General features: G+C 37.9%; 1 protein-coding gene across 2 annotated transcripts in view; it reads left to right on the top strand.

Moving 5' to 3' along the window:
* Positions 1-13817, top strand: part of CYFIP1 (cytoplasmic FMR1 interacting protein 1) — a 74180-nt gene that overhangs the window by 33307 nt on the left and 27056 nt on the right. For both annotated transcript variants that reach the window (XM_057368098.1, XM_057368097.1), the window contains 7 exon segments: positions 1108-1264; positions 1826-1922; positions 2271-2347; positions 2444-2552; positions 3128-3247; positions 5280-5479; positions 11939-12026. In XM_057368098.1, the coding sequence (XP_057224081.1) occupies positions 1108-1264; positions 1826-1922; positions 2271-2347; positions 2444-2552; positions 3128-3247; positions 5280-5479; positions 11939-12026 (848 nt within the window).

Genomic DNA, 13817 nt, shown 5'->3' with positions numbered 1-13817 from the left:
GTCCAAACTTTTTCTGAGATGTGGTGCTTAGYATTGTGGTGGGATTTTTATTTTGACTTGTTATACGTTTGTTTCTAATGCGTCAAATTTCATATTGTTACCTCCCTTTTCTATTTGCTTTATGTATGTGCTTATATAAGCAAGGGACAAATAAGCCTATACACATTGAAATTTTTAAAAGAAAGTAGTTTTTGTGTTTTGGGAGTTTTTTTTTGTTTTGTTTTGTTTTAAGTACAGAGGAAAAAAAATTCTCTGTTGTGGTAAATTTGATGTCATTTCACAGCTCTTACTATTCAGTTAATTGTAATCGGAAACATGCTGTCCTAAAGAATTCACCTACTGACATTGAGTGTACCTAGTCCTTGTCATCACCATGCTGTGTTGTCTTTCATTTTTGTTTTGCTGCTGGTCTCCTTTACCCTCGGAGAAGGGGGAGCCTGTTAATGTCAGTCATAATGCTGCTGGGGAACGGCATTGCAAAAGGTCTTCAGAAGGTCTTAGTATATAAAGCTMATTCCTGCTTTGGTTCTCAAGCCTTCTGGAAAAGAAGGATTGTACCAAGTGTTTTCTGGCGAGGTGGGAAGCACACCTTGGTGTCTTTGACAGCATCCTTAGAAACTTGTTTTAAGTCCTACTTCATGTGTCTGTCATTTCCTGCCCATCTAATCAACAGGAACATGTGGAGCAATTCAGTCCTCCATAGGGAGGGATGGTACTGGTAGTTCCAGTGCAATTTTTGCCTCCTTCACTTGCTGCTTCCCAAATTCGGTGTATGGTTTTCTCAGCCCCCAACTGAGAAATTAAACTAGAAATSCCTTTTTACTGGTGTAAATATTTTTTTCTGTTGAACTGATAGTCTCGTCCACTTCCAATCTTTCTTTTTCTATAATCAGGCACAACTTTGGGGGCCAGTGTGGAGTTCAGAGCTCTTAGGAAAAGTCATGGGCTTTACATTTTAAATTTGGTTTAGACCATTAGGCCTGTGTRCAGCTCTAGTGACTTGCACCTGCTTTTTTTTTGTTTCACATTGCATCATCAGAATCACAGTTGTATTGTACCTGCTATATTTCTGTAAGAAGTGTAATCCTCCCTTATTTATTCCAAAAGAAACCCTGCAGCAGTGCTGTGATCTGTCCCAGCTGTGGTTCAGGGAATTCTTCCTAGAGCTGACCATGGGCAGAAGAATCCAGTTTCCCATTGAGATGTCCATGCCTTGGATTTTGACAGACCATATTTTGGAGACAAAAGAGGCATCAATGATGGAGTAAGACCTACTTGTGTTCTTCCACTGAATGGTTATTCTTAATGATTGCCATTCCTTATTGTAGTGTTACTGCTTTAATTGTTTTTAACAAGTAGTCATTGGGAAGGTATTCTAAATATTTATAAAATTTTTGTCTTACATTTACCCATTTTCAGATTCTCTTAAGTTTTCCTTTTGAAGTCAGTAATTGAATTGTAAACTTTTACTAGAAGTATCATTGCACCAGCCACATATTTTGCTCCCTGAATTCTCCTTACTTACTCTTCAAAGATGTCAAATATAATGTATAGTRGTAAAAGCCTAATTCCATTTTGATGGAAAGCTACATCTAGAAAACAGGTTTTAGACTTCAAACTAATCTACACCTTTTCTTGAATTAAAAAAGTATTTTCTGAAAGGAAAAATTTAGGTATTTTCTAGATAAACTAAGARAAAGGTCTTGTTTTCATGAGCCACATGTCGATTGCAATATTGACTGGCTTACATCATCTTGACTGCACCATATAAAGAATCACGACTTTTGTACACATGTAACTCCCTTTTTTATTCRTTTTCTTGCAGGTATGTCCTGTATTCTTTGGACCTTTATAATGACAGYGCTCATTATGCACTTACCAAATTTAAGAAGCAGTTCCTCTATGATGAAATTGAGGCAGAGGTAAAGTAACCTTACCTACTGGAGAAAAATAATCTGTACCCGAATGTGAAAATCATGCTAAAGGGCRAGGCCTATATAAGAGATTCAGAACAGCTGGAGTTAACAGAAAAACTGAGAAGACCAGCYAGAAGATGAGTAACTGGTTGGGTGRTGTGTTGTGAGGAAACCTGTAGAGCTGTGCAAAAATGCTTCACATTAATGCTGRAAATTGAATGTCATCTTCTCTTGTACTGGGAAATTTGGACATATTAACTTTCTTGACTATATTTGATAAACATTGTGAGGTCTTAGACAAGCTCTCCTCTTTTAATTTTAAGTATCTCTAAACGCATGACTTTTTTCCCCCAGGTAAACCTGTGTTTTGACCAATTTGTCTACAAGCTGGCAGACCAAATATTTGCATACTACAAGGCAATGGCTGGCAGGTAGCTATTCCTTCCAGTATGAGAGCTTTCCTTCACACGTTTCCCCTCTGCTTTGCTGTTTAATACACTTCAAGCATTTTCTTCCTCTCCTCATAGCCTGCTTCTGGATAAACGGCTGCGCTCAGAATGCAAGAATCAGGGAGCAACCATTCAGCTGCTGCAGTCCAACCGCTACGAGACACTGCTGAAACAGAGACATGTTCAAGTGAGTTAACTCCCRCTATGTTGTATTTGAGTTGCTTGGCAGCTTTCCAATGGTGTTGACTTACGTAGGTAGACAAAACTCATTTTGTGCTTCATGTGCTGTCATCTTGGTAGCGTAACCGAACATTTGAGGTCTGCTTTTTTTGTCATATGAAGGCGTAAATTAAGAAGAAAACTTTAAAAGAGCCTGTTTTAATGCAAATGTCTGTTGCAGTTAAGAAAACATGAGCCAAATAGGAATGCCATGGGTGGTAGCGTTGTCTTCCTAGTAATGTCATTCACCAGTGTTCAGTATGTTGTTGGCACAATGTCATGGAAACACAAAATGCTGATATAAATACTTAAATGTAGATGCAACATGTACTTTTWCTTCTTTTTGTGAGAGTTGGGATGCAAATTGTAGTACCGCATTTGCTCATGAATTTATAAATTTTGTCCATCTGCTTTGTTTCCGTGTGTTTGGAATGCAAGTTCACGATGTGAGAGTCTGTTCATCTGTGGAGTCTCGTAGTCCTTGTACAGTTTGTCTCGTAACCTGACTGTCAGTTCAAAACCTCATGGTGTGTTTTCCTTCAGCTGCTTGGTAGGTCCATAGACCTGAACCGACTGATCACTCAGCGCATCTCGGCAGCCATGTACAGGTCCATGGAGCTGGCAATCGGCCGATTCGAAAGCGAGGATTTGACTTCCATCGTGGTGAGTATTGTGTTGTGTTGTGCTGTGCTGTGCTGTGTTGTGTTGTGTTGTGGGTTTGCCTCATCACTGGCACAGCAGTTGTGGTGAACATGGAAACAACCCAAAACCTACTACAACCACGGGCCTTGGGAGTAAAGTGTGGAGAAGGCATGTGCTAGGAGCCACGAGAAAACAAGAAAGCAAGCATTGTTGCCGTTTAAATTTTTGTAAGCACCCACTTCTGCCCATGCTTATGGATAAATTGCAGATCCAAACAAAACAGCCTTGTGTTTGGTAGAACCGCAATTAGTTTATTTACTCAGGCAGCTTGGTTTTGTAGCATGGCAAAAATAATTTTTTGTGGAGGAATGAGATCTCTCTTGTGCTTGTGGAAGAAGAGCATCTGTGCAATTTTGAGGTGTCCTTTTGAGTTAGCTTCCTGATWAAAATGCTAAAAACCAAATTTTATTTCCACACAGCATGAATTTGACAAGTAAATATGTATGCAGTCAGAGAGAAAAATAGCAGGCGTATTTAGTTCTGCTGGGATGAAAAATAACTTAAAAAATATGCAAGAAAGTTTGCTGTTGGTCTTTCTGTAGTAAGTTTTTTACCAGTGACATTTTGTCATGCAGTTAATTACCTTTGTTTAATTTCATTCTTTACTGAAGAGAAATCCAACATTGAGGCCATAGAGCCTCTTGMCTTCTGAATGGTTGGTTTTATAACCTTTGAATTATTGAAATGTAGTTTTTCYTTATGTGCAGAGTTTTCTTAGTAGCTGGATGAACAGAAACCATTGATGATGTGTTTCTTAGGACAAAGGTTCTCATTCTTTGTGTTAAAGAGTGACAGAACCAACATGTTGTCCCTTTACCATGGGCCTCTTTTTTTTTTTTTGCTTGTTTGTTTTGTTTTGTTCAGTATTTTTGGTGGTTTTTTGTTTTATGCAAAGTATTTTCTATTGACAACTGCTTGGTTTCTTCAGTTAGAAACTGATCCTAATAGCTTAAGTGATCTGTAATTTCTGCTCTTTTTCAAGCTAAATAAATTAAATTACGTTATTTATGAGACAGCTTTTTTTTTGCCCCTGAAATTGGGCTTAATTCTGCAATAACAATCATAATATTTTCTTTTTCTTGAAGTAACTGTTACTCACAGGTTTAAAACTCCTTTGAAATATGGAGCACTTAAATCAGAGAGCAGTCTATGGGAAGATGACCAGTAGTTTAATACATAGCTAGAAAAAGCCACTGGACATTTTTTCACTAGGTCATTGCACAACAGTGCAATGGATTTTTTTTTAATTTTCTTTTCTTTAAAAGCAGTGCTTGATTTTTTTGGAAGGAGAAGTTGTGTTCTTTGGGTTTAGTATTTTCMGTGTCTGATGTTAGATATGGAGTTACTTTATTTTATTTTATTTTATTTTAAAGAAATTGCCAGAAAGGATACTAGGAATTTCTTTTTCCTCTTCAAGAGGAGAAACATTATGAAAAGCAGTACTCATATATTGTTATGTAGCCTGCAGCTACATAATACAGTGATTTTGTGGATACCTTCACAACATTTATAAATGTCTGATCTGGTCTGTAAGTGCATCTTCGTACATCTTTCGCTGGAGTAGTCCATGAGAAGGATTTATGGTAAATGTGATGTTGTCCCTAACATTACCACTACAATAGTTAGTTCACCAGTTACTCCGCTGAGCAGAAATTACTCTGTGATTACTTGTAAAGTAGGAAATACAGACTTTTGGCCTATGTCTGATCCCATTTAAATGTTTTAGTTTTAGGTTTTGCCCAGTGGAGGAAGAGTTGGCACAAATCTGTGTTTTAGACCCTTCTGCACCAGTATGCCCTTAAAGTCTCAGAAGGTTTAAGAAATCCTAAGAGTACTGATTCTTTCCAGCTCTTACCTTCAGAGGCTGCRGAGAGTTAATTGTTCATTTTGACTTCTTTCTAGTCTTCTCTTCCGTCAAGGTTGTTGATGTACTTTGTTCAGTTTCTTCATTCTATTAAATGCATTCTCTTTTTTTYCCTCWTGTTTTTYGTAGGAGCTGGATGGCTTGATAGAGATAAACAAAATGACTCACAAGCTTCTGAGTAGATATATGACCTTGGACAGCTTTGATGCCATGTTCAGAGAAGCCAACCACAATGTTTCAGCCCCTTATGGMAGAATCACTCTTCATGTCTTTTGGGAACTCAATTATGATTTCCTTCCAAACTACTGCTACAATGGATCCACTAACAGGTTAGCAAGGCAGCTTTTTTTTATTTGCAGCTCTTATTCCAGCACCCTCCTGCAACTTGCTTCCTAGCAAGGGCTGACAAGTCCATCTCCATTCATTCAGTGTTCTCTGCTTCTAATGCTTTACTTGAAATGAAGCAGCATGAGTCATTTTACCAAGTACTGTTAAATGTATGAAAGYCTGTTATTTGTTCACAATAGAAGACAAATGTAACCACAGCATCCAAATTCTGACATTTTGATGACGTAGTTATAATATGCTGGAAAATAGAGTGTGTCCAAAAGCACTGCAAAGTGTGTATCAGGAAGATATTTGAAACAAAATCTTCWACTGTGAGATGACAAATAAAATTGTATTCCCGGTTCTGTGTTAATGTGAGGAAAAAGATTGTTTCCTGGAGAAAGGAAAAGTTCAATGTTCACTGTAACTGCAGTTGCAGCTTTTAAGGAGAGTGAGTAATGGAAATAGAAAGCGGAAGGTAGGATCTAAGGTTTGAGTGAGGGGGAAGGCACAGTGCTTAAGATTTTGCATATCTGGGCTTCCTGCTTATGTGCTGTTTTTAGGTTTTGTGTTACTTTTAGTCTTTACTCAGGTTTTGGTTAAAGCCTCGTGAAGTGACAGTAAAGTGATAGTGAATATTGAGCTGTGGGAAGAGGAGGAAGCCTGTTCTCATCTTTCACTGTCTCCTTGGAGAGCTTTCCTTGTCTGACATGTTCTGTGATGGTTATGTTGTATTTTAGATCCAAGATTCTGTCTGCAAAGAAAAAAAAAAAAGAGTGTTTTTTTTTGTGATTAAGTTTTACCCGAGAAACTTCTGTTACAGGAATCTGCTTGCACAGGAAAATCGAATGTATTTCCTAAGGAAGCTACTGTGCAATTGATGTATGTGATTGATACTGGAATATTCAGTGTGCTGTATGAAAAATCACATAAGCATAATATTGAGAGAAATCTTGATGAAATTCTGCTCCTTCACCTGTCCACTGTTATTGAAAGATATTCATTAGCTCTYATGCAGTTTAGTTTGTTTTCATCCTGGCTAAAAGGGCTGATGTACTGCAGACCACAACACTTGGGAAGGGAGTGTGGGGTGCCAAAGGACGTTAGCAGCATCCTGTAGCACCATTCCTGTAAAACCAGTCTGTTTTTAAAATCTGTACACGAGAATTGAGTTAGGCTCAAGCTTGTTGGGTAATTAATTCAGGATAATTAATTTAAGAGCTGTTAAGGGGAGCCAGATCTTAAGCAGTATGTGTACCATGTGTCTGATTTCATCACAGAAGTGCTTTGGTTTCAGTCAAAGGCAGAGAGAATTAATGTATGTGTTGCACATGCCCTTTGATATTTTTGGTGAGAGAGGGAACAGGAAGTTTTTAACCTTTTTATAGTCCTTAAGCACATTCATTATGTCTGTTACAGCCTTGCTGTTAGYATGGGCTTTAAATTGATGAACTCTCTGTGCATTCAGCTGTACAGGTTATTGAGTGCAAGCACAGAGGTGCACAGTGAGGAGCTGTGTGAGAGCTGCTGCTTTAATGCTTGACTCTTGATAKGWAATGTCTTGCATGAAGGCTACGTGTAAACAAGGGAAGAGAAGTAGCAATGAAAGGCTGGAAGAAAGAGAAATAATCATGATGAAAAGCAGAGAGGTTACTTGGTGGTGTGAGGGGGCTGGAGGCAAAGCTCCCAGAAAATGTGTCAGACCAGTGGCTTGTCTTTTGACAGCTTGGTGTAATGGTTCTTCTTTTAAAATTAGTGTTTTGGTCAGATTAACTGGTTTCCAGTATCTTTTGAAGCTCTTTTCCCAAGAATGCTTGAACGTGGTAATTTCATATATCTGTGAAAAAGTTCAGCTGTTCAGAAACCCTGCAGGTTTAGTTCAAAAGCTGAGGGTCTTATGCAGAAGTGCTGAAACACATTGYACGTGTAATTATTTGGGACTTAATAGTTTTTTTTTTATATCTGGTTATGTACTGAGATTAAAGAGTGAYGCTGCTATGAAAAGATTTAGCAATTTAATAATTGGAGTTGCCRCTTATCTGAAATTTGGTTTCATTAATGCTGGCCAGCTGCACTAACTCAGGGACAACAGTTTGTGGAGAAGGAATGAGGAGATGAGTGTGGGGACCTCTGCAGATGGGCCTTAGCAGTGAAATCCAAGGGTGATTTTAATCCACCGGTTGACCATCATGAAAGAAAGAAAACAAACCTTTGGATAGTGCACAGGCATACGAAATGCAGGTGAGGTCAAAGTTGTCCCTAGTCCCGTGTCCTGATGCTGTCAGCAGCCATAAAGGGGCTGAATATGAAAACAAGGGAGGCTTGAGGTGATTATTCTCCCAGGAAATGTGCCAGCCTCTAGCAAAGATTAGGCGTTTCTGTAAAACAAAAAWGGTGTGATGTTAGCTCATATGTGGCCCTTGACAGGGGTATTTATTTTTCACCACTGTTCTATCCTGTCCCTTTTATAAAGCTGTGTGAGGCTTTGGCATTCATTACACTCCAATGGAGAGTCTGCAGGGAAGCTTGTGATGCATCTCTTTTGAGATGCTCTCTAGCTATTGTCCACCAGTATTTTTACTGAAAGTGACCATAAACAGCCATTTCCCACTTGTCTTTTCTGTGCTGCCTGGGATTGTTTTTCAAGAGCTCTCTCTCCTGCTGGCCTCCAGCTGCATGACCTTTCAAGCCAAAAGTCTTTACACACCAGCAATACTGGTCATGCTTAGGTCTGCATCTGTACTTTTTCATTCTTGTTTATCCTTGTGAAGCTAGGAGGTCTAGGACTGTCCAGAGGACTCAAATGACTCAACTTCCTCATTTTTATCCTTTGTTCCTTTGTTCACTCTTCCTTTTCTGCCTTATTTTCTTTACTATTTCTAAGCTGGTCTTTTCCTTCCTTGACAGCTTGTTTTGTATTAAGGACTAACAGAGGAGCAAGTGTGAGACAGCCTTGTATTTATTTGAATTGAAGATTTTCTGTGCTTTCTTGACACAAATCATACAAGCTTTTGGAGGCAGTAGTCAAACTACTAGCTCCATCTCTAACACATTACCCAAATCTGTGTTCTCTGGTACAAATTCATGTGTATAGTACTCTTCCAAATGCAGTATGACATGTTTCTTCCAAGGGTACAGATTTGTCACAGAAGGAACAAAAAGACCAGCTTTTTATTTTTCACTCTTCCTGCCTGCCTTTCCTGCTTCCTTTTGGAAGCTCTCCCTTGTAATGCTTTTGAGACTGGTTTTCACAAGAGAACAGCTGTGTCTTCTTGTGTTGCATATACTCTGACAGTCACAGTTCAGAAAAATTTTCAGCCCTTTCAGAAACTGCTGGAGCAAACCTGAAAAGTGGCAGTGAAAACCACCTAGCTTCTGTTACAAAGAGCCAAATGGTGCAGGGGTACAGACTTATGCAAAGYAGGGGTGACTATAGTCAACTACCTCTCCCCTCCTAAAAACACAAAGAACCAAACTCAGTCTTTCTGCCAAAATGAAAAATGGCAGCAATGGATTGGCAGATCTGTTACTCTCTATTTTCCCTGCTGTTTCCTCTGTTCTCTTCGACTTGACATCCGTATTGAAGAAGGGTGAATCAGATCTAGTGTTCACTGAGAGGAGGTGTAGGGCTACCCTTATTTCTGGTAGACAGGACAAACTARTTAGAGAATGCTGGAAGTTAAAACTGTTCACACCAATTAGACAGGGAAGTGCAGAGGAACACTTCCTGTAGGAGCAGGAAAGGAAGATTGTGATATCTTATCACTTCTGAGATGAAGCTGTGAAAGTTTATGAATGAGATTTGTCTGACCTGGTGCCTGCGGTCGCAAGGCAGCAGGCTTATTGAGCAAAATGATCTCTTTCAGATAGCTCCTTAAATWAATGGCAGTAATTAAAATCATGGAATCATTTAGGTTAGTTTGTGAAGTGCTCACTCCTTCCTCGTAGGCATCACAAAAAAAAAAAAATATTAAATTATTTGATCCCTAAAATACTTACTTTAGGGGCTCATGTTGTCCTCTAGCAATCACTTGCAAAGCTTTGGTAAGCCAGAAGGCTTTTCATCTGCTTAATCTGCTTTGACAGCTTACAACCTGTGCTGATTAAAATGGATAAATTGCTGTGAGATCATCAACACTGATTAAAAATGAAACTGATTATCTTGGAGCATGTTGAAATCTGCATCCAGTCAGTATCTGGGAGAAAGTAAAAATTTACTTAGCCTTAGCTTTGACAGTCAAAGAGCTTCAGTCCTTCAAAGAGATGTTTCTCTTTCTTGGAGGAGTAGCAGGAAGGAAGCCAACCAGCAGAATGTCAGAAAGAAAGCACATACGCATGCACATTGAAAAAGTTTGAAGAACAGTAGATGATGCTGAACAGTAAAGTTTTCGTATCATGCTTAGTTTTGAGGGAATAAATTTCTAATACCTGAATGATGTGTTGGGATTAGTCACATACCTTCTAGAGTGATGCACACTTTTGAATGATGCACACATACATGATACCTTTTTGAAAAGTCTAAGATTTATAGTTACAGTTTACAGAGTCAAGGGAGGCACTCACACTTTGAAACACTTTTCCTTGTGAGTGTTTTAATTTAGTGGTAACAAATCTGCTCTTGCCAAATACATCTGCACACTGAAACCCAGTCTTATCTCAAATGACGTGGTATCTCTTATGATTTCATTTTAGAGATTCTCTTAGGGCTTGAAAATTGATGCCAGTTTAAAAAGGAATGGGATTTGGAGAAAAAAAAAAAAGGTGAATAGAGTAATCTCTGTGACTGTTTTGTGTTCAGATTACTTTGAATTCCATCAAATGTTTRCATCATCTCTCGTAAATTCATTAATGTACTATCTGCAGAATACAGATTCAAGTAATCTCTCTCAAAAGAGAGTTTTCAGTTTCTGTGTTGGTGAGAGAGACAGGAAGAAACTTGTAAACTGAGGAAATATATATGTAAAGAGATTTAAATAATATATATAGTATCAAAAATAATATAAATGATATTATTTTCCTTCAAAAGCTCTAAATGCAAACCATTTCTGGACCACAGCAAGTACAAGTATTTTTTGGAAGATTGGCTAAACTATGTATGAACAAGAAGCTGTACTTATTTTTGAGMAGGTTAAAAATTGCACATAACATTGTTCTGAAGTTACAGATCTCACAAGAATGATTCAGAARTAAAAYACAGTGGAAATAATTATAAGCAACATGGTGCAATTTATATCTGTCTGGGTGAAGCAATTTTTGATTAGCATAGCTGTTTTTGTTTTTAGCTAGAAGATGGGTGTATTAAAAATAGAATGTTTGTGTTCTTTGTAGGAAGAACTAATGAATAATTAATTTTGTGTGCTGATTAAATGTAAATACTATAAAGAAAAAATGATCAAGATACAATTATCTCTTATGACATTACAATGTAAGACAAGTTTCCTTTCCTGAAGCATTATCCTAGATAGATTTATTTTGCTCAGTTATCACTCAAGCCAGCCTGATATTATACAACCATTTGATGTGCACTTCTTAAATGGCCGTTTTCTCTCTGCCATTTTCCCATGTGCAGCTTTGCACCATTTATCAAGAAATACTTTTTAATCAAGGTAAAAAATAAAGTAGCCTTCCAACTCATAAACATATCCCCCAATGATTTTCCAGTGTTGTAGAAGGTATTGATTAACTTCTTCCTGCACTAAAACTGCGGTGCTGCCAAATGTGTGTTACACACAGTTAACAGGGAATATTGCAGCAAAATCTGTGCTGCTTGCTCACAGGTGGGCTTGGGAGGGGTCCTTCAGACCAGTGTGAGTTGTGAGTGTCCTGGCTGATCCTGTCTCAGGCAGTGCTCCATATCTTTGTGGTTCTCTTGCCATCCTCTTAACTGTATACAAATGTAAAGCTAAACGTGATTTGTATTGGTTCATGCTCACACTCAAGTATGATCAAACTTTTGAAACATGTCTTTGCTGCCAGGATTATACCCTTCCTCRTGAATTTTTCTAAAGGTAACAATTCTAACATATTTCTCCTGATGTGAATTTTGGGAGAAAAAGCTCCAATGCATTAAACAGAAATGTCATGTTCTTCTTTGAAGGTGTAGGTCTTTCTCAAGGACTTAATTTTGCAAGCAGAAAGAGTTTCCTTACTCCTTGTGAGGACTACTGCTACTTTGTTAGTTACTTCTCTATTTGCTGGCCTGGACTAGAGTACAGGTGAAGAATATTTTGGGACCCTGYACACCGTGGGAAAAGGAGTAACTATTGAACTGATTTATGTCCATGCTTTTGGGCAATGCAGACTGTGTGCTTCCCCAGTTTTTATTGGGGTTGAAAAACTGCTGGTCTGGCTCTGATTTTATATGCAGACAGAAGCAATCTTATACAGTGTAGGGTGCATTTAGATGCACACCTGCTAATCTAAGTAAAAATAATGAATTCTTGTTTTTGTTTGTTACATAGATTTGTTCGGACCGTGCTACCATTTTCTCAGGAATTTCAGCGGGATAAGCAGCCTAATGCACAGCCACAGTATCTCTATGGATCAAAGGTTRGATTTAATTCCCTTTATCTTTATGGTTTGCTAATGCTTAAAGGTATATTTTTTAATTACAGAAACTACAGTATATGGAAGTTATTAGAAATGGACTGAAATACATTTTGTGTGTATTTTAAATTGAACATACACTTTTTTCAGACTTTGCTGTGAAGCTCACCATATCTTTCAGCTAAAGTGCAAGTAGTTAGTCTGATAGYTACTCTTATCTGCCAAAGCTAAAAATAAGCCCTTCTCTCAATTATCTTGCATTGTTCAGTTGCTTATAGTGGCAGAGCTGAYTCAAAGTAAAGATTAATTACTCATCTGGTGACGTGAGAACAAGAGGCCATCTTGGGTACAGCTCTCSTTTGTTACAGTGATGAAGACTCTGATGATGGAAGAAAAGGGAATAGATAGAAAAACCTGCTTCAGATGTTATCTGACTTCAGAGGAAGGTGGAATCTGTTTATCTTAAACGATCAGATACCAAACAACTTCAATTATGTTTTTTTTTAAAAATGTGGTGTTTCTTTGGCATCTACAACCCAAGAACCTCGAACTCATTGGGACAAGCTTGGTGTCCCGGCCATCTCACCTTCTGTATTGGCACCCAGTTGCTTGCTTTGCAGTTAGGAGGGCTGGAAAGGTTTATGCAAGTTTTCAATAGAAGTGTACACGATGTGCAGTCACATACTTGGTGCCTTATGGCAATCCCCAATACTGAGACTTGAAAGGAGCTTATGTGAGTGACAAGTRGGAAGAGTACTTGGCACAAGAGAACAGCTGTGGGCTCTCCAAGTGAGGAAAGCTAGCCTGTATTCACAGGACCAGTGCTGTGCTCAGGGGTGATAGAATTGTTCTGCCTGATCACTGCAGATTCGTGTTCTTATTCTTCAGAATTATTACGTGAGTCTTAATGACAGTTGAAGACATGGTGCATTAGCATACATTAGCATTTTTAATATCTAGTCAGAAATATTGATCTACTTCAAACAGCAGKAAAAACCAGCAATGATATCTTTAGCAAATCATTTGAGACTGTATAACAAGGTGTCACTCTAAATTTTGTTTTCTTGAGTATCAGGGTGKCAAATTGAAGTATGGAGAAAATAAATGAAAATATAAGGATTAAATTAGAGGATGGATAATAAAAAAGCTTAAAAATTGTTTATTATTATTTAAAATTATTGAAAATATRTACTCAACTATATGTCTAATTTATACAAGTGTGCTACAAGTGTTGTGGCAGGTTACTTTCAATATATACCTCTTACATAAACATGAACATAATTAGTCCTTGTCTTGCTGTTATTTTTTGCACATCATATTGAAGTTATATGGAGTTTCAACTGCAATTAATCTAGGTTTTGAGAGCTGAAGAGATACCTCAGGAGTCACAAATTTCAGTCCTAAAATATCTGCTGCAATTGTAAAACTTTCTTGCTTTTAAAATGTARAGGAGGTGGAAAAGGATTCACATGTCTTAATGTGTGGCTGAGTGTCTGGTCCTGTGAATAGTGTTTTGTRTAATTGTTCTCCAACAGGGAACAGTAAATTATAGGAAAGTGGGTTTTTCTTATGTTAGAATTATTGTGCTCCTTACTATTTTAGGAACTGACCAGATGCAGTGTAGAGCAAAAACCCGACTGAATTTCATAGAGATTGCTAACTTAATTTATCTAAATGATGATACAGTGGGGTGAGTGACAGAAGATTAACTGGGTAACACTTTTTTTTATCAGTCAGGTTACATTATTAAAATGAATTTAATAATCTTCACTCCAAGAGCTATACATTTTCAGA

The sequence above is a fragment of the Malurus melanocephalus genome, unplaced genomic scaffold, assembly GCF_030028575.1.
Source record: "Malurus melanocephalus ecotype Western Australia unplaced genomic scaffold, MMel_1.1 scaffold_88, whole genome shotgun sequence".
NCBI lineage: Eukaryota > Metazoa > Chordata > Aves > Passeriformes > Maluridae > Malurus > Malurus melanocephalus.
Note: the sequence above shows the minus strand (reverse complement) of the source record. Positions and strands in the feature narration are given on the sequence as shown.